General features: G+C 49.4%; 6 protein-coding genes across 6 annotated transcripts; 3 read left to right on the top strand and 3 right to left on the bottom strand.

Annotated features, from left to right (window-relative positions):
• Positions 1–298: 298 nt before the first annotated feature.
• J7337_005518 (uncharacterized protein) lies at positions 299–1,419 on the bottom strand (the record flags this gene model as incomplete). The annotated part of the gene is made up of 2 exons (XM_044823194.1): positions 299–1,000; positions 1,360–1,419. The coding sequence occupies 2 exons, from the start codon at positions 1,417–1,419 to the stop codon at positions 299–301; spliced, it is 762 nt and encodes a 253-aa protein (XP_044681685.1).
• An 88-nt stretch (positions 1,420–1,507) lies between these two features.
• J7337_005517 (uncharacterized protein) lies at positions 1,508–1,991 on the top strand (the record flags this gene model as incomplete). Its single annotated transcript, XM_044823193.1, has 2 exons — positions 1,508–1,725; positions 1,826–1,991. 2 exons carry the CDS (start codon positions 1,508–1,510, stop codon positions 1,989–1,991), a joined length of 384 nt encoding a protein of 127 aa, XP_044681684.1.
• A 1,510-nt stretch (positions 1,992–3,501) lies between these two features.
• J7337_005516 (uncharacterized protein) lies at positions 3,502–4,638 on the top strand (the record flags this gene model as incomplete). Its single annotated transcript, XM_044823192.1, has 3 exons — positions 3,502–3,541; positions 3,657–4,445; positions 4,499–4,638. 3 exons carry the CDS (start codon positions 3,502–3,504, stop codon positions 4,636–4,638), a joined length of 969 nt encoding a protein of 322 aa, XP_044681683.1.
• Positions 4,639–5,115: 477 nt separating this feature from the next.
• J7337_005515 (uncharacterized protein) lies at positions 5,116–6,105 on the bottom strand (the record flags this gene model as incomplete). The annotated part of the gene is made up of 3 exons (XM_044823191.1): positions 5,116–5,532; positions 5,585–5,838; positions 5,898–6,105. The coding sequence occupies 3 exons, from the start codon at positions 6,103–6,105 to the stop codon at positions 5,116–5,118; spliced, it is 879 nt and encodes a 292-aa protein (XP_044681682.1).
• Positions 6,106–11,833: 5,728 nt separating this feature from the next.
• Positions 11,834–15,073, top strand: J7337_005514 (uncharacterized protein; the record flags this gene model as incomplete). The annotated part of the gene is made up of 1 exon (XM_044823190.1): positions 11,834–15,073. One exon carries the CDS (start codon positions 11,834–11,836, stop codon positions 15,071–15,073), a length of 3,240 nt encoding a protein of 1,079 aa, XP_044681681.1.
• Positions 15,074–15,484: 411 nt separating this feature from the next.
• Positions 15,485–18,532, bottom strand: J7337_005513 (uncharacterized protein; the record flags this gene model as incomplete). The annotated part of the gene is made up of 5 exons (XM_044823189.1): positions 15,485–15,724; positions 15,789–15,852; positions 15,902–17,923; positions 17,974–18,071; positions 18,122–18,532. The coding sequence occupies 5 exons, from the start codon at positions 18,530–18,532 to the stop codon at positions 15,485–15,487; spliced, it is 2,835 nt and encodes a 944-aa protein (XP_044681680.1).
• Between the last annotated feature and the right edge of the window lie 173 nt (positions 18,533–18,705).

Raw genomic sequence — 18,705 nt, 5'->3', positions numbered from 1 at the left:
AACTTGATTAACAACTCGTGTCCGGCAGGAAGTCGACTCATGTCCATATTCACGACTGAAGTTCGTCTCGGTCCCCATACCTGATGAAGTGCCTCTGCTGGCGTCACATTGAGATCTGACCTTCACAATGTCACTGTGCTTTCCAGTCAATCTCCTGGATGGCTCGCCTGTGACCTCATATATGGTGTTCTTGATGACTTTGAGCTGCACTGTTCAATGTCAACGTGAATATAAGTCTGAAGCAGCTGATTCTTTAGCAATTCGAACCTTTATTCATTCAGTCTCGGGCGCTCTCGTCTCACTCAACAATACCCAAGGGTTGCTCTGGATCCGCATCCTCTTCCGACACTTTCTCATCAGCCTCTCTGAAGACAAAACTTCCCCACTGCGAGGTAGCAGCCCAGCCAGCTGCATCGACAATATCTTGTCTCTGCCTCTTGTGGCCCAAAGCTTCCTCTGCGCTGATGCCCGGTGCAAAGCCACGGACGCTCTCGCGATCAATACGTAGCCATCCCTTCCAGCCTGTTGTGATATCACCAGCTCCAACACCACCCACAACGACAGTCCCCCACCATTCGCGACCGGCACTCGCTTTTGCGACACTTCCATAGAGAAGAATGTCCTCTGCATCGGCCACGAGAGCACGAGCATTGTCTGGGTCACTTCTTGCTGGGCGGTGGACGTAGACATGTTGCAAATGAGATGGCGAACAAGTCAGGCGCGTGGCATCAAAACGGCCTTCAGTATCGATGACCAGAATGGCGTAAAGGTGCGGAGGGGTGATGAGATTTGATATGAGCCTGTATAGCAGTGGCAGATGACGGCCAGATATGCCGAGACCGGCAGATTTTGTAGCATGAAAGTGAGCTGTTGTGATCTCATCAAGTTCTGATATATGCGTAAGTTTGTTTGGCAGGATGTGAGTCTGATGCGGGACCTGATCCGGACTGCTCAAGCGATTGGGGTCTGCAGGGAGTGAAGAGCGCAAGCTTCGAAGGACCTATTGTGATATTTTAGTAAGTCTCTTGAGGTTTGATAAGTAGCAGTCTGAGTGTCGCTCGAGAATGCAAGCCTGTACAGTCGGCTTGGATCAAAAGTGAGGTCGATTTCACTCTTTCGGTGGCTCAAGGGTAAGCCAAAGCAGCTCATCAGGTCCTTGCTCGATACATGATATGTAAAGGTACCTATTTCGAGGGGTTTGCCGTGATTACATGAAGGTGAAACAAAGTCAAAAGAAATCAGGGCTGTGTGATTGACTTCTCGAGACGATAACACAATATATCTAATCATGATGTGCTGAATGCTTGTGTCCAATAGGTAGGCAAGAAGCTTGGACCCAAAATCTCAAGTTCAACTTACGTCTTCGAGGCTCATCTCAACAACCTCACCTAACAACCGACTCCCCGTCGCTGTCTCCATTCCGAGACCCCGAAAGCTGAACTTGCTAGGGGCCCTTTTACTTGGATGCCGATCGTTCAGTTCAGTACGATCTTGGGCGTTCTTGACAATGGGCTATCCGTGCCAAGTCTTCCACGCTTCAGAGCTTCCTGAGCGCGTGCAGACCAACCTAAGCGGCCGGAAGCGCAAATTGGATAAAGGGGTCAATAATGTCGAGATCTCTGGGTGCGAACTTCTCGAGATGCTGCAGTACAAGTGCGAAATCAAAGAGCCCGTCAAGCCGGATAGTCCTGTGCAATGCTTTGCGATTGAGCGATTGTTCCGGAAGTAAGTTCTCCCCCACCTGATCGTCTAATGGCGCCCCAAACATTAGTAGGTATACCGTATCACAAATATCTGTTCTGACGTGAGCCATCTGCTGCTATAGATGTAAAGACAAAAAGGGCTCTTTCATGGTCGAGACGACGGCCTGGGAGGGCAAAGAGTATCCTCCAGTGGGACAGAGAAGTGATGATGGACAACACAGCAAAGACAGGGCGCCTCAGCACTATCACTGGTCATCAAGTTGGCACGCGCCAGACGCAGCACGATAAACCAAACCAAACTATCGATTTTACACCAACCCAGGGCAACTTGCTATTGTCTCCGAAAATCACATAGCATGCCAACCTCTCAAGGGAGACTCTGATTCTCTTGTGAAACTCCAACGTCATTGTTAGCCCCAACAGTCTCTAGTTAAGCAGAGCATGCATCCAGCCATGCGTACGACCAACCCAGGTAGCGAATAAGCAAGAAAGAAAAAAAAAAAAAAAAAAAAAAAAAGAAGCAGCCTTCAGATAATGCTCGATTCTGCGATAGTCGACGTGAGGTAGAATATCAGAGCGCTGAGTCACCTGCAGGGCTGCAACAAGTTGATGACGGCATTGCCGGAATGGGCCGAGGTGACCAGCAGACAACATCGTTATCAAACCATTAGTTGACAGAATCAGTACCAACTGTCACTATTTGCTAGATTTCAGACCGAGATATGAAACAAAATTGCTCCTGTCGATGAATGAACCTCTAATTATGATTCGACCACACAGGATTGCACTGTCGATCCCAGATATACTCTCAGCCTCACGAATTGCACTTCACTAGCTCGGTTATCCTTGTCCATTAATATAGAATGCACGAAGACCGTTTCAAACGAAGCGTTGGTGGTATTCTCTTCTCTACCCAGCTACACGACAAACGAAACCTCGGCAAGCCGCCTGAACGTATCTATGTGCACTCCCATCTCTCGTTGCCCTTGCTTGAATGACAAAGTACTGTTTCGGTTCGTTGATTCTTTTACTCGTTCTTCTGGGCAGCTCGCTCCTCTTCGAGCTTGATGTAGTAGTTGTCGCGGGCGTTGGTTCGGGGCATGTGGAAGCCGTACCTGGTTCGGAATGGTGAGCATATACTCTCAGCGTCGTGTCGTTTCGTCGGCGGTATTGCTTACCAGAAGAAGTTGGCCATGACGAAGCCGGAGCCTACAATATTGCTAGTCAGCTAGGTACATTCCAACCAACCACATGATTCGAATTGTCAGCTCCTCGAACATCCTCCTCTTAGAATATGTAATTGCCGATTCATGGAATCCGAATCAATCTACCAGAAAAATCGACGTACCGAGTGCGATGCTGAGGTCCAGGACGAGGTTTCGTCGGAGCATCTAGCACAATTGTCAGTCCACGAAAAGCTCTGGTACCGGGAGGCTCAGGCTCCTCTGGCCCGGTCGAGTGTCAAAAGCGAGCCATTGAGTCGAAGGAAACATACACCGGTGATGGGTCGGACGGCCATTATGACTAGTTTACTTTTGCGAAGCTGTTCGGGCGAAGGAGCGAGGCTCTCGAGAAAGTATAGAGGTGCTGGGGAGTTTCGATGTGGTCAAGCAGTTCCAAGTTGATTCCGAAGATGGGCTGATGTTAATCGCGCTAATACCCGAGTCACGTGCACGTCATTCGGTTGAACAACGGCGAATTATGCCAAAAAGAATCTCGCCCATTGAAACGACCTCCAGCTGGAAGATACAACAGGTAGACAGTGGTCGGTTTGCTGAACCCGACAATATCTGCTACCATGAGTCTCCGACTTGCCGCGCGGCGGCTGGCAGTATCAGGTACGACAACGCTCAGTCCGCTTTCTTTGCAACTCAATTGGCCCAGAAGCTACATGGACTAATCAAGAGCGTTTCTCTATAGCAAGGACCGCACACCCTATATCTAGTACACCAGCTCCTGTTTTCTCTACTACTGTCGGACCCTCAGTACAACGACGGCATAAATGGGCCTCCAATCTCTTCAAAGGATGGGGCAAACCCCGGAACAAAGACGCTGGAGCTTCACCGGCACAGGACCCTACATCTCTGCTCGACGACCCCAAGAGCCGTGAAGAATATCTACAGAAGAGCATGTACAGCGGCGTGGAGGACAACATTTTCCAGGATGAGATCGAAAAAGTTAGTACCGACACTACACCGGGTGCCCCCGAGATCGAGCAAAAGACGAAAGAGAACATGGCCATGGTTGTGGACCCCGATCCTCGAAGTCGAGTGCGTTGGCAGCGCAAGAAGGTTATTCAGATGGTTCGCCGCAACGGCCGTCTGACAAGAGACGAGAGCATTCAGATGTCCGAGCGCGAACTTCTGCACAAGAGCGAGTTTATGCCCACAAGTGTCAAGAAACTCGTAATGCTGGCCCGCCAGATCGCAGGAAAGAGCGTCGACGACGCCATCGTGCAGATGAAGTGGTCCAAGAAGAAGATGGCGGCCGAAGTTGGATATTACCTTGAGGAGGCTCGAGATTTGGCTATTGCACAGCGTGGTATGGGACTCGGAAAAGTCAACAATGAGACTCTGAAAACTCCCAAGAAGATCCAAACAGTCGATGGCAAATGGATCGAGATTGAGGACCCTACGCGAATGTATATCGCTCAATCGTGGGTTGGGAGGGGCCCCTGGCGAGGGAAGAGAATCGACTACAAGGGTCGTGGACGAATGGGCATCATCAGACATCCCAGCACAAGTATGCCCACATTGGTCACATATCTGGTTTTGAAATCGCTAACTCATCTCTAGGTCTAACGGTGTTACTCAAGGAAGAAAAGACAAGAATACGAGAATACGAGGAGCGTGTGGAAAAGAAGAACAAGAAGGGACCCTGGGTGCATCTCCCCAACCGACCAGTATATGGACAGAGGCCATATTACTCGTGGTAGAACCACGACTGCCATCCGAAAATGAAGTTTAAAAAAGAGACGGAGTCTTCAGGCGTCGCCAGAGGCCACCATGCAATTTCTCATAGAAACTTGTAAGATATGTACAGTGAATGGGATGCACTTGACTGAGATTGAAGTTTACGCGCCAGTGCTAACTTGATCGACTTGGTGTGGTATGTTGGCTCTGGCTGTATGTTCATAAAACAATCGTCCGACGTCGAGTTAATCCAAATCTTGGTGCCACTCATGATTAACAAACCCATGACGTCTGCCCTTCGCGGGTATAGCCATACCGTTTCATGAAGCGATATGTGCTGGTGCCTCGCCGACTGGCTAATATCGGACTACAATTAGACATGTGCTATGCAGTGATGTTATGCAGTGATTAATAGAGTGCGCATGCGATTGTCATCTGCCATATATTGATTCTGCTGTGCCCCGTTTTAAACGCCGATGTCTCCCACAAGTTATCTTTGCTCAAACCATGTGTCGCGGTTCTTCGCGAGGAAGCATATCCTCATATCGATGGGACATTAGTTCAAGGTCATATCCATTCTTCTCGCCAATGGAACCCTGGTCGGGTAAAGGATAACTGCGATCCCTAGTAGCCATAGGCGGTGACATGCTTGCCATGTTTTTACGAGGAAGATCGCGCTGGTTTTGACGTTTCTTCCAGAAGAAGAAACCTGCGATGCCGAGAAGTGCGAGGATACCAATAGTAACTCCAATACCAACGCCGGCCTTCGCAGCACCAGACATGCCGCTGGAAGATTCTTCCTTCTTGTCTGAGTCGTCATCTGAAGAGTCAGCGGTAGCGGCAGCACCAGCCGCCTCGGAGGCTGTTGATGAGTTGGCAGTATTGGTGGAAGAAGCAGAGGCCTCAGATCCAGTGGCCTATCAATGTTTAGTTTTCGGCTTCCTCCAACGCTTAATATCACAGCCTTACCGTAGGTTCGACGGCACCGGCAGTTTCAGACGTGGAAATCGCATCCACAACATCAGTCGAAGTGGCTTGAGGTGCCTCTGAAGCCACCGGAGGCACAGCAGAGCTTAACGCAGCATCAGAGGTATCAGCCACGGCAGGGGTCTCCGATGTTGCTGCTGCTACTTCGGACGAAGTTGCTACAGCTGCTGCAGATGTCATCGCTGCGCCTGACGCCGATGTTGCGGCAGCTTCTGGAAGGGCAGGGAGTTGCTGACCTAAGTCTTGTCAGCCTGCCCTATTTCGTGTAAGATACTATTGAAACCTGACAACATACCGACACAAAACCCGTTGCTCAAAAAGGTGGTAATATCGGCGTCTGCAGCATTGCATGAAGCTCTTGCGCACTCAGCCACACCCTTGATAAAGTTGGGGCTAACACAAATACAACCGGCCTGGGTGGCATCTGCGCAGCCGACAGTTGGCTTTACTGATTCAACACATGTGTTCTGGGGGCCATCAGCACCTGTTTCGAGTGAATGCATAGTGATTAAGCGCTAGTCACTTACGATGCAGTCCTGAGCATAGACACCGAGAGCCTGTACGGCGCCCAGCGCCAAGAGAGTTGAAAGAGAAAAGCGCATTTCGGGGGAAGTATGCGGCAAGATAAACCTCGCTCTTTTGATAGATCGTCAGTAGCCAGAGGAGAATCAAATCGGAAGTTCACGACAGGCTGGCTGCGCGGATAAAGAACTGAGGGTGAGAAGTGGTGGCAGGTGTGGTCACAGGGATGGATCGTGACAATAGTGGCTCCAAATTTGCGATGAGAACAATAAAATACCGCAGGTAGATCCAGAAACAATCCCCAGGAGAATCGGAAAAGAAATCTTCAAATAGAAACGAGAGACGAATCGGACAATGTCGTGTAATGTAACAAAAGTGGCTTGGTCCAACGTGGCACTCGATGCAGCAGATGGAGGGTCCTCGAGAATAATACGAGTAAATGAAGGCCCGGGATACGGATTTGTTGTCGTCGGTTTAGCCCAGAGGGAGCAATTCGAAAGGAAGGTGGAAAAGAACGATAAGGTAACGTAACGTAAGGAAAGAAGAATACAAAGAATTGACCACAAGGAATGACTGGATAGTGAGATAGCGAGGGGATACTTGAGAGAGTGAAAGAGCCCAACGCGCAAAGGTGGTCGTGAGAAGTCGATTCGATTCGAGTCGAGGTTGAGATCAGGACAAAACGAAAGCAGAATAACTAGAAACGAAGCCGTTTGAGAACAGAAGAAAGAAAGGTGGGTTCAGGTGACGACAACAGCCAAAGGGAGAGAAAGTAAAACGTTCAATTGAAATGAGATGAGATGGGACGAAGTAAGGAATGAAGTGGGCAGGGAACTGGGAAAAGAACGGGGGACCCGGTAAGATTGCCCTGAGGTCAGAAAGAATGTAATGTAGGTAAGGTACTTAGTTAATGCAATGCAAACCCTCGCTCTTTCGTGGGAGGGAACAACAAGCGGAAGAAAGTAGAATAGGTACCTTAGGTAGGTAATAAAGTAATAATTAATAATGCTTCAAGCACAAGCAAGCAAGCTTGGTTCAGTGCTGTGCTGTTACAGACAAGGGCGACCCAGCTCGATGGGTATCAGATCCTTCCAGGGGATGATCTAACTTTACATAGTCCATCCATACGTACTAGGTCGACACGAGGGAGCCCTAGAAATAGCAATGATGGCAGCTTTCTGCCGGCCTGGGTACGGCACAGTCTGCCAATTGGATGCAATAACTACATGCTGGTTGTTTTTTCGCCCTCCGCCATTAGGTGATTTTCCAACACTCTTTGTACACAAAACGCCTTGTGTGTGCATGTGTGTGCCCCTTGCGGCTTGGCCTCCTGCAACTTCAGGGACCGGATCCAACATCATCAAACTGACAAGCACCGCCATCAACGTCAGTTCCCTCTGTTTTCCCAAAAGGGGGGGGCCAATCATTCTCCAAGGGCACAAGCAAGCATAGCAAGATTGCCATTTAGCGCTGCGAGAGCGTTTCTACCGGCGGCGGCGGGGCTGGGGGGCTCCCTGGATATTCCCCTGGCGCCAGGTACTAGCGCCAACTAAGGTATCCCAGATTCCTTAGCTCACTTGGCCTGTTTACCGCCCAATGGCCATCTCCCGAGATGGTCTCGCTTGTTTCATCTGACTACCTTCCCAGGCTTACTTGGGTATTTTCGGTCTGTATTGTTGTGGTTGCGGGGCCTGAGAGAAAACCACACATTCTCCATGTTCTTCTCTGACTCGTCTTCTTGACTTTCCATTAGGTACTTTGTTATGTGCGACTGTGAGATAAGGTACCTACCCATGTACCGATGGCGCGCGAGAGATTTCAGCTTCTTTGCTCTCTTCTTTGTCCTGTCTCCCCTCCTTTACGTTACAGTCTTCTAGCGCCTTGGCCCTTTTGGGGCTGGTGCGTCTATCTCAAACCTTATACGGTTTGATACGCAGTGACTACTAATGTTGGGGTTTCTCTGACAGATACGAGACTGACACTATGAAGTAGCACAACAGATAATAGGTACGCAGAACAAATTACCACCAGTGCAGTGCGCCTCTTGAGGGGAGTTCGCTTGCATTGACCAGAGCAAGCTGAGCTGCAGAGAGGAAACAACTCATCAAAGAGCGCCATTTATGCAACCCACTTCAAAACTCGTGGCTTTTATTGGGATGGGCAAGCTGTATCCCAGCAAGCCCCAGACAATCCGAGCAAACCAACCAGGCCTAGCCAGGACCAATACTCAAATCCATGCTCGAATACGGAAATGCTTCTTTGACAACGCGTCTTGTACGGGATGACCGCCGTAGTGCAACCGGGCTATTGTGGACTGATTACGGATAGAGAGAGGCAGCAGCTTGACCTCCCCCACAGTGGACATCGAGCCAGAAACAATTTCTGATGATAGCCGCTGTCAGAGTTCTTCACGGCATTTGATGGATGTGGTCATCTACTGATGCTCTGCATAGTATGAGGGTTAACAAAGCTAGCTGCGAATCAAAGACAGTGATACAATATGGCGAAGCTGATGCACCACGCGCCTTGCTTTTGCGTCACAGAGGCGGTAGGGGCTGGTGCTTCTCTGTCAGATTCTTTGTATGTACAGCCACACATGACGAATCAACCGCGGCACATCCACCTGTCACTTGTGTGACAATAACTTGGAGGCGGATCGGCCTCAGGGATTCACCCACGTATCTAGACCTGCTAGACTAGCTTTTGACAATGGTACAGCAAAGGGGTCACGATTGTGCTTCTAGCTCCCTGAGTATGACCGGCCCAACCTCGATGACATCAGGAAAGAAGAGTTTTATGCTTAGACACACACTCCTGAGCCATTTCAGTCTGTAGGTTTACTACTGGACGTTGGGCTCAGAGGGTGTCCTTTGTTTCATCCACAGATTTGTGTGTCTGTCTGTGCAAATGGGCACTTCATCCAGACCACAAGCTGAACTGTTCCTTTCAGCGTGAGACATTAGCCTCAAGATCTGTTAATTCAAAGGAAAGAGACACAAGCAAATTCGAGAGCACACCTCACAAGAATGCTTTAGGCATGTTTAAATGAGGCATCCAGCCTTGAGACCGCGTTGCTAAACTTTCCATGTTGTATCCCCTTAGTCAAAAGCTCCTAACCTGTCATTGGGCATATGTTTGTTTGTCTGAATCAAATCAGAAAGTGTGCTCTTTATCCAATGGCATCATGCTCAGCATTGGCCATTCTTATAGAAGTCCTGTAATCGGATCACGCACTGAAACAATTGCCTCTTACAGCGCCTTGAGGTTTCCTATGCCCCGGCACTGTATCGCAATTAACATGACTCCTGGAGCAGTACCGCTGTTCATCTGTAATTTCTTATTGACCACTTGGACATATCGTGATTTCAGTTATAGGCTTATAACGCTAGACAGTAAGGTGCTCAGATATGGAAGTCAGTAAACTACCTATCGACGAGGCATTTTAGTTGTATAAGTAAAAAATACGTCCTCTCCAACACATATTCTTGATCAGTGCAGTATATGAAGATGCAATAATCGCCTTCATTTTGGTTAACATACACGTTTCACATAAGATATTATTATCAGTTTTGCCATACAAAGCTGCGTACTTAGGTATTTTATGAAAGGAAATGCTACAAAGGCTAAGGCAGGTAGGTACATGTTGGTAACATATCCGAGCTGATCCGCAAATGTCATGTCATGGAGTGGCCGGGTACGTTAACGCGTCAGGGTAATCGGGATCATGCATCCGAGCCACTTGATCCATGGAAGCAGCCAAAGTGCCTTATCCAGTAGCTTTGGTACCCATAGCTTGGGAGCTCAATCAGTTCTAACGACAAGAAAACAAAAGAAAACTACTAAGGTCCTACTCCGTAATGATAATAGGAACAGTTACCTAGGTAGGTACCTTAGGTAGGTAGGTACTAAGGTAGGTACTTAGGTAGGTAGGCGTCGTCAAACTTGGAGGGCCTTTCAGGTCTCTTAATTTTGGCCTGGTTAAAGAGCCCTAGGGGTTCCTGTTGCGCGATGGCTATTACCGTATTTCAGAAAAGGGTTCCATGGAAAATCCGCATACTTGCAGCATTCAAAGCAGCTAGAGTCTGGTCTAACTATAACCTAACGTTAACTGACTCTCAAGGGACGACGGACTGCCTAAACTACCTAGGCTAAGGTACCTTAGTAGGTAATTGGTGTATGCTTGATGATGCAATACCCAACTGGCAGCAGCTGAATTTCCAACAGTGGGACGGACTTTAGAATAAAGCACATGCCTATCTGTCTGGCAGGAATGCGAATGTCTAGAAAAACGTCCATGTTCCATAAGACGGGCTCACAAGGCATCGCGTCGAGCAAAACATTACAAGCTTAATTGGGAAACGAAATTCGTCACACCCGTTTGGTCCCCAGGTTCAGACCATGCTATAAGGCAAACCGCGATGGCAAGAGCGTAACCTACAGCTTACGAACTTGAGCCATGAAGCTTAGAAGATTATCGCCACCTTTGTCACCAGTATTCCCTCGATTTCATCAATGCTCTTGGGTTGTTACTGAAAGTGAAGTTGATCACTTGCAAACTTCTGCACATCATGTTGGGGTGAGGGTGATTGACTCGGGGATTTTTGTAGACCGGAAGCCCGATGATGACCGTGCGCCGGGAATAACAGTTCGGGGTACAAATTTGATGCGCCGATAAAGAGAGCTGGTCAATTGGAGCAAGCTGTGCAAGCCAGCAAGGCGCCTCGCTGCACGCTTGCCTGGAAGGACCGGGTCGAATTGAGGTCTAGACTCTCTATTAGCTCGTACATTTTGGGAAATGGATCGACCAAGAGACAACGGGTCCAGTACAAATGTATCCAGTACCGACCCTTGAATGACCCGGGAGCGGGGATTGTTTAGAAAGCCCTGAAAACAATGACACTTTGGCTGTAGGAAAGAAGAATAGAATGCCGTTCTCCCAATGCTAGAGGTCTCATATAGAATATAGAGAGTTATCAGGAGTACTATTAGGCCTCAGAACTGGACAAGACCACGCCAATGCGCTGCTGACTTTGAATTCGAACATCATCTGCTCTATTACACGAGCAGTAAAGAAAGGTTGCGCTGCATGTACCCTGAACTTTAGTGGAGTTTCAGGCATTACATCATTTTAACGACCCTCGCTTCCCGTTCTTCTGGGAAAATACATACATCCCTGTGCTTATTAACTTAGTTCCTAGCCCAGCCCAGTCCAGTTCTGTTCAGTCCACTGGAAGGCGTCGAATTATTGGCAGCAGCTTAGGTTTTTTTTTTCCCACTCCACGCGTGCAGTCTTGCAGACTCACACAAGGCCCTCGCTGATCAACCTCAGGCTGCCTTTGGTCTGCGTCCTCTAAATCCAGGCCTCCATTTTATTTCCTTTTCTACCTTAGGTAGGTACTGACTCAGTGGAGCTGAACACCTATTGCCAGGCGGCAGACGCCATTATCCCAATCTTCCAGTCTCTCCTTTACCAGATCCCAAACTTTCCCATCGCATCCAGCCTTTCATTCCCACGAACCCGAGAGGTTCCGCGACAGCGTCGACACGTACACGTTCCTCGACCACCTGTTTCCAACGATTTCTGATCTTTCGACTGCCCCCTCCCGGTTTCACCTTTGCAACATCCTATGCGCCGCTATTGAGGTTGTATCGATAATACCAAGAGCATCTTGTGATGCGCCTCCACCAAAACGTGCACACCCGACAAACATGGCCAACCCAGTAGGCGAAGAGAACTGGCTTGCCTATCTCGAAGAGATCGTCCGCAACGCCTCCGACCTCGAGCAGCGAGTCAATGCCGTCGAACATTACAAGCTGGCTGCAGTCTCTGAGCCTGGCAGCTTGCGCATCTGGCTTGCTTACTGCAACTACTTCTGGTCCTTGTGGGAAGCTACTCAGAGCCCTACCGGCCATGGCTGGTCTGATGAGGAGCGCATGCTCGGCCGAGAGCTCTTTTCCTTCGGCGGCGCTCTCGATTTGTGGCAGCAAGGCTACGAGGCTATTCGCTACCGCCTAGGGGATAGTCATCTTCTCTGGGATCGCTGGATCTCCTTGGAGATGGAATTGCTGGCAAAGACGAGAACCCCCGAAGGCATAAAACGCATCACACATCTTTACCGTGACCGCCTGCTTACACCTCACCTTACCTGGGACGAAACATCCCAGAACTTCTCTACCTTCCTATCAGAGTACAACCGCACTGCATGGGAGGAATCCATGAAGGATGTTACCACCAACGCTCAGGAGACCAAACGACTGATCGCTGCCCGAGACCCTTACGAATCTGCTTTGAAGAAAGCTGTGGACGCGAACGATGTCGAAGCCCAGAAAACTGCCTTCACTACGTATCTTCAGTGGGAAATGCTTCAGAGTAAGCGCAGCAACGACAATCCCGAAATTGGTATTGATCTTTGCCGTGGCCTCTACGCACGTGCTCTCACTGGTGCTCTTGCTACAGACCAAAATGCCTGGTACGAGTACATCGTATTTCTATCCTCATCCAACACCGATCTCCAAGCGCCGAGCAGTCTACTCGACGTGCTCCGTAGAGCTGTTCAGCACTGCCCATGGTCCGGCCTCCTCTGGAATAGATACATCATGTGTGCCGAAGAAGCTAAGCGCCCATTCGCTGAGGTTGAAGCCATCAAACATTCTGCAACTAGTGAGGATCAGCTACTCAAAGATGGCATGGAGGGAATGATCGAAATGTATGTGGCTTGGTGTGGGTTCTTGAAACGCAATGCCATGGATGCTAGTGCCTCCGACGAGGCTGTTGATGTTGCCGATGTAGGTCTTATCGCGGCTCTGGAGGACGTTTCAGTTGTTGGAAAGCGACTCTATGATAAGGACTTCCAGGGTGACCCCAAGTTTCGACTTGAGCGCATTTACATTCAGTATCTCACAGAAAAGAAGGGTGCCGTGGACGAAGCCAGGGCCCAGTGGAACAAACTGGCAGCCCTGCAGATCCATGCAGATAACCACGACTTTTGGTTCAGGTATTATATGTGGGAGATGCTCATCTTCTCATCAGCCGGTGCTCAAGACAACAGAAGCCCTACGCCCTCGTCTGGCGGTGGCACTTATCGAATACCGACTCTGGCTACTGCCGTTCTTACCCGTGCTGTTGCTCGGAGAACTATTGACTGGCCAGAGAAAGTTCTGGATGTGTATATGCAGCATTGTAACGACTACGAAATGCCACTGCCTCTGCGAAAGGCAGCGGACCGGGTTCACAAGACCGGGAAAGAAGTTAAAAAACGCAGGGAACGGGAGGAACAAGAGAAGGCTGCGGCTTATGCCTCGTACTACACTGCCCCTGAAACCCTGGAGAAGGGCCAGGGGTCTACATCACCAGGTGGTTCCAAAAGGAAAAGGGATTCTGAAGTTGACACCACAGATGAACCTGAAAACAACAACAAGCGACAAAGGAATGAGCCCAACGGGGTGGTGTCTGAGCAAGCTCTGGCAACCCAACACGGCCAGCCCCTGAAGAGAGACAGAGAGAATTCGACCATCCTGGTCTCCAATCTACCAGCAGATGTTGATAAAACCAAGCTTCGACAATATTTCAAAGAGTATGGCCACATCAACAACATAACGGCTTTGGTTCGCGATGAGAAGACCGATTCCTCGACAGCGCTCATCGAATTCAAGTCCTCTGAAGAAGCTCAATCCGCCTTGTTGAGAGACAGCAAATACTTCGGCCAGTCACAACTTGCCGTAAAGCTAGGGAACGACTTGACCGTTTACGTTGCAAATTATCCTCCTGCTGCTGATCAAAAGTATATCCGCGACCTTTTCAAAGATTGCGGCGAGATCTTGAGCATCAGATTGCCTAGCCTCAAGGTCGATACCCGACGCCGGTTTTGCTATGTCTCGTTCCGAGACCAGGAGGCATCAGCGAAAGCTGTGAAGAAAGACGGCATGATTCTTGAAGGAGGCTTGAAACTTCTCGCTAAATATTCCGACCCCGGTCACAAGAAGGCTCGTGAAGGTGCCCTTGCAGAAGGCAGAGAGATACATATTAGCAATTTGGATCGAACGGCGACCGAGGCGGATTTGAGAGAAGTCTTTTCCAAGTATGGCAACGTCACGCGAGTCAATCTTCCTCGAAACCTGGTGGGTAAGACTAAAGGATTTGCTTTCATTGATTTTGCGACCAAAGAGGAGGCTGAGAAGGCCGTGGCGGAAATGAACAATACCAAGTTCAAGAGCCAGATCCTAGAAGTTTGTCTTTCCAAAGAGTCAAAGATCAAACGGGCTGCAACAACCGTTGTTGCGGATACCGCCAGAAGCTCTCCTGCGCCTTTATCGCACGATGCTGAGGGTGACGAAGCAATGGCAGACGCACCTGATGAAGCTCAGTCCAAACCCACCGCAGCAGACATCTCAGCAAAGACGGTCGCTCTTATGGGCCTACCTGATACTGTGAACGATGCACGAATCCGAGCACTCGTCGAGCCTTTGGGTGCTATCGTGAAGCTAACTGTGTTCCCCGGTAATGGTGGCGCCAAAATTGAGTTTGTCGATGCAGCTACCGCAGGCAAGGCGAGTTTACAGCTCGATAGCATGGACTTTGAGGGTCACAAGCTTCGAACGGGTACAGTGGATGAACTTCGGCAAGCCAAGGCAGAACGTACCCAGGACCGTATTGTCTACGGGAGAAGGGACAGGGACAAGGACAAGGTTCAAGAACAGAAAACCAAGGCTGCAGGTAGCTCGTCAACCACTCTCATGCCACCGCCAACTGCAATCCGGCGACCAGTGCTCGGGAAACCTGGCCCTCGCCGTGGCCTTGGTTTCAAGCCCAGCGCATCCAAGCCGGCTCAGAACGGCGATTCTGATACCTCGTCAAAGAAGAGCAACGCCGACTTCAAGGCGATGTTTCTCGCCAGTGGTCAAGATACGAAGGTTGGAGACGAAGGAGACAAGCCTGGGTCTGAACCATAACTGCAGAGTCAGTAGCTGGTTTTGAATGGTATACTGATTGATGTAGCATAATGTAATTCATTAAACTTCAATGATATCCAGAGGACTAGGGAAGGGAAGGGAAGGGAGTGTTACTACGTGGCTGTACGAATAATGCGGATGTCGAATGGGAATCAATCAAATCAAACCTGAGCTACCACGCGGTTTTGTTCTTTCATTTGCGTATTGCTCAGATGGCTTTCAACTGATCTTCAGAGCCAGCACGGCTATATGTTAATCGCTCCCCAAGAAAGTCTGGCAAGATGTATATACAACAAGCACCTTTCTACCAGCATGTGCAACTTGTCTCCCGTTCTGGTCTCTGGCATCCCACGATGACCTTGACATCCAGTTTACAGCTAGTCAAGCAACACACCCATAGAATGTGTATTCTCACCCCTTGCTCATTATGCCCGCGGTAGATCTATCCTGAAAATCTTGTGTGAAGATCCTCTGCCAAACATCAAGCCACTTTTCTTGCTGAGCAGTAGGAAGCTTGCCTGGCTGCTTGAAAGATCTCGTCAAGAACTCTCGTAAACGTGTTCGGAGGACCTTCATGACTAGCATCGTTTTCCAGTCTGGTACTGCAAAGCGACCGCGGTTCCCGTCTAGAACGATGACCCCGGAGTACATCTGGTGTGATCTTATCAGTGACATAGCTATAGAAAAGTTTTGGTGTTCTTACATCACATCGTACATCACCACAAAGCAGTGCAATGGCGAATGCTTCCACAGCAGTAGCCTCGTGGGCGTGGTAAACCCTTTTTCAATATTAGCCAGTTCGCCTCTCTTGATTTCGGCAAAACTTACGCTCTGGACTGCATAATGTGATAATAGGAAAGCCACCGAAGGTCGTGGCGTCCCCGATTGACAGACGATGGATGGAGACTGATGGACTGACTTGTGCCGATGTTTCTTAAGCCCTTGGACCCGGGCGCGTCTCTCACAAGAATCTTGGGGTAAAAGCTCCAGGCGATAACTGATGCCGAGACAACATCGTTATCGCTGTTGAGGTTGACTCTTCGAGGAATATCATAGAATTGCTGCTGCCTTCGTCCTCTGCCTCCAGAAAATCGAGCTCGGGAAAGGGCTCTTCTTTCGTCTTCAGTGAGAGAAAGAAAGCCGGAGTCGGCGAGAGAGGTAAGGAGTTGTCCTTTGAGGTCTTCGATGTTTGCAAGAGTCTGCTGGCTCAAAAAGTTCTTGCGGCAAAACTGGAACTCCTTTCCGCCGCCCCCAGCAGACTGGCATACCCGCTTCCAAGCCAGGTATGCGTTGTAAATAGTGAGAGGATCGGAATCTCCCCGACGGAAAGCCATGCGAGCATTATCTGCCTGAGTGCGCTGTCCAAACGGCGCCGAGAAGGGTGACTTGGAAGATAGGATAGCAGCGGAAGTAATAGCCATGTCCAAACATTTGAAGATCACTCCATACAGGATGAGTTTACCCAAGAATACATCTAAAGGCAACCTGGCCAACTGGTGTCCAAGCGGCGTGAGTTCTTCAGCTTGAGTAAGGGCGCGAACGTCCACCAGAGCATCAACCGCCCGGCGGATGTTTTTAGCCGAGGGGGGGTCAAGAGCATCGCCAAGTGTCTCCTCGATCCCTCCAATCTTACAGATCTTGACTCGGATCGCCAAGTCTTGCAAAGAAAGTCGAAGCATCTCTGGCGTCTGCTGGTCGCTCATCAATTGATCATGACGGAATTTGGTGAACATATGAAAGCACAATCCTTCTTGTACACGGCCTGCTCGACCACGCCTTTGCTTTGCGTTAGCACGGGAAATGAAGGTATCAATCAGGCGTGAGAGTTGGCGTCGCTCATCGAAGCGCATCTCACGATGCTTGCCAGTGTCAATGACACAAGTGACGTCGGGAATAGTGATTCCGGTCTCGGCGATGTTGGTGGCAAGAACGATTTTACGAATTCCAGATGGTGGGACAAGGAATGCTGACTCTTGGTCCTCTGTAGCGATGGTTGAATGGAGAGGATAAACAAGCCAGTCTTTGGCAAACCTGGGATCTCCTAGCAGCATGTCGTTCAGTGTACGAATCTCAGCAATACCTGGCAAAAACACCAGAATAGCCTTGCTAAAATCCCGCAGATGTTCGTCAACCGCAATTTGAGCTATCAACTGCAGAATAAGATCGAACTCAATACGGTACTCATCAATTTGAGCCAGTGTCGACCGTGTTCTCGCGGCGTATCCTGATAGACTCTTGGAAATATCACTCTTGGTGCTTTCTCCTTCACTCTCTGCAGGATCATCATCCAAGTCAACCATTTTATCAGGACCAGAATCCGCAGGTGTGTACCCAGTGAGTTCAATGGCATCCTCGAGGTATCTAACCTGCACTGGGAACGTTCTTCCAGGTACATTGAGAACTGGTGCTCCACCAAGGTAAGCAGAGAAACGATCCGCATCAACTGTAGCAGACATAAGAACAACCTTCAAGTCCTTGCGTCTTATGAGGAGCTTCTTGAGGACGATTAGAAGAAAGTCGCTGTCAATAGACCGCTCATGAACTTCATCAAGCACCAGGTGCGTCACTTCCTGCAGATCATTGGAGCCCTCGAGCATTCGCATTACAATACCAGTGGTTGCATACACCAGCCTTGTTTCCCTCGAGGTATTAGCCTCAAGTCGAATAGAATATCCCACAAGGGATCTATTCGTTCCAAGGTCATTTCTGTTTTCTCCGAGCTCTTCACTGACACGACGAGCAAGAGAGATCGCAGAGATTCTTCTTGGCTCTGTGCAGTAAACCTTGCAGGGCTTCCCCCGAGAAAGCTGGTGCTCCAGCAAGAAAGACGGAACTTGAGTACTCTTTCCGCTATTGTCCAATTAGCAAGACCTCAAGGACGACGTGCTCAAAGACCATACCATCCAGTCTCACCACAAACAATTATCACTTGGTTCTCATCGACAGCAGTCAAGACTTGCTCTCGGAAATTCCACATGGGGAGTTGCATTCGGGATTGCTGAGTTTCGTTAGCGTCATTGAAACCTGGTAACACAGGTTGTTGCTCACCAGCATCATCTGAAACTTGCGCGTGCTCGACTTCTCTGCCCAGATCTTCTGGAAGTACTCCCCATTTGCAGTGCTCTGCCTTGATCGATCTTGACCACCATCATCGCCAGAGTCGTGAGTATGCTTGGCGCCCCGTCCCCGAAACGCGCCTTGAATGATAACACCATCTTCAAGCTCCTGGTCGTGTCTTTGACGCACCAGAGCTCTCAAGCCCCTCACCACATCTCTGTCTTGCTCATCAATTTGAGCTTTTCGTGCTTCAGAAAGTTCCGCCCAAACGTCTTTCCAGACATGGGGAAGTCTGATTACCACTTTTTCGTCCTTGGCATTGCCGCTGAAGGTATAGAACAAGGCCGCTGTGGATATATAAGATTCGGATTGCTTAGCATCTGGTGTTGCAATGCCAACCATCGTAAAAGTGAATCTATAAGGGTCCGCTGCAATTTGTATGTCAGATGAAGCCGCTGGGGGTGGCACTTCTTGAGGTTTGGTCCAGGTAATATCCAAGGAATGACGATTGGCGAACGAAGCATTTGATACAACAGAGTATAAAATTCTCGCCGAAGAGTCCCTAAGATTCGCTA

The sequence above is a fragment of the Fusarium musae genome, chromosome 4, assembly GCF_019915245.1.
Source record: "Fusarium musae strain F31 chromosome 4, whole genome shotgun sequence".
In the NCBI taxonomy this organism is placed as follows: Eukaryota; Fungi; Ascomycota; class Sordariomycetes; order Hypocreales; family Nectriaceae; genus Fusarium; species Fusarium musae.
This window is presented reverse-complemented; position numbering and strand designations above follow the sequence as displayed.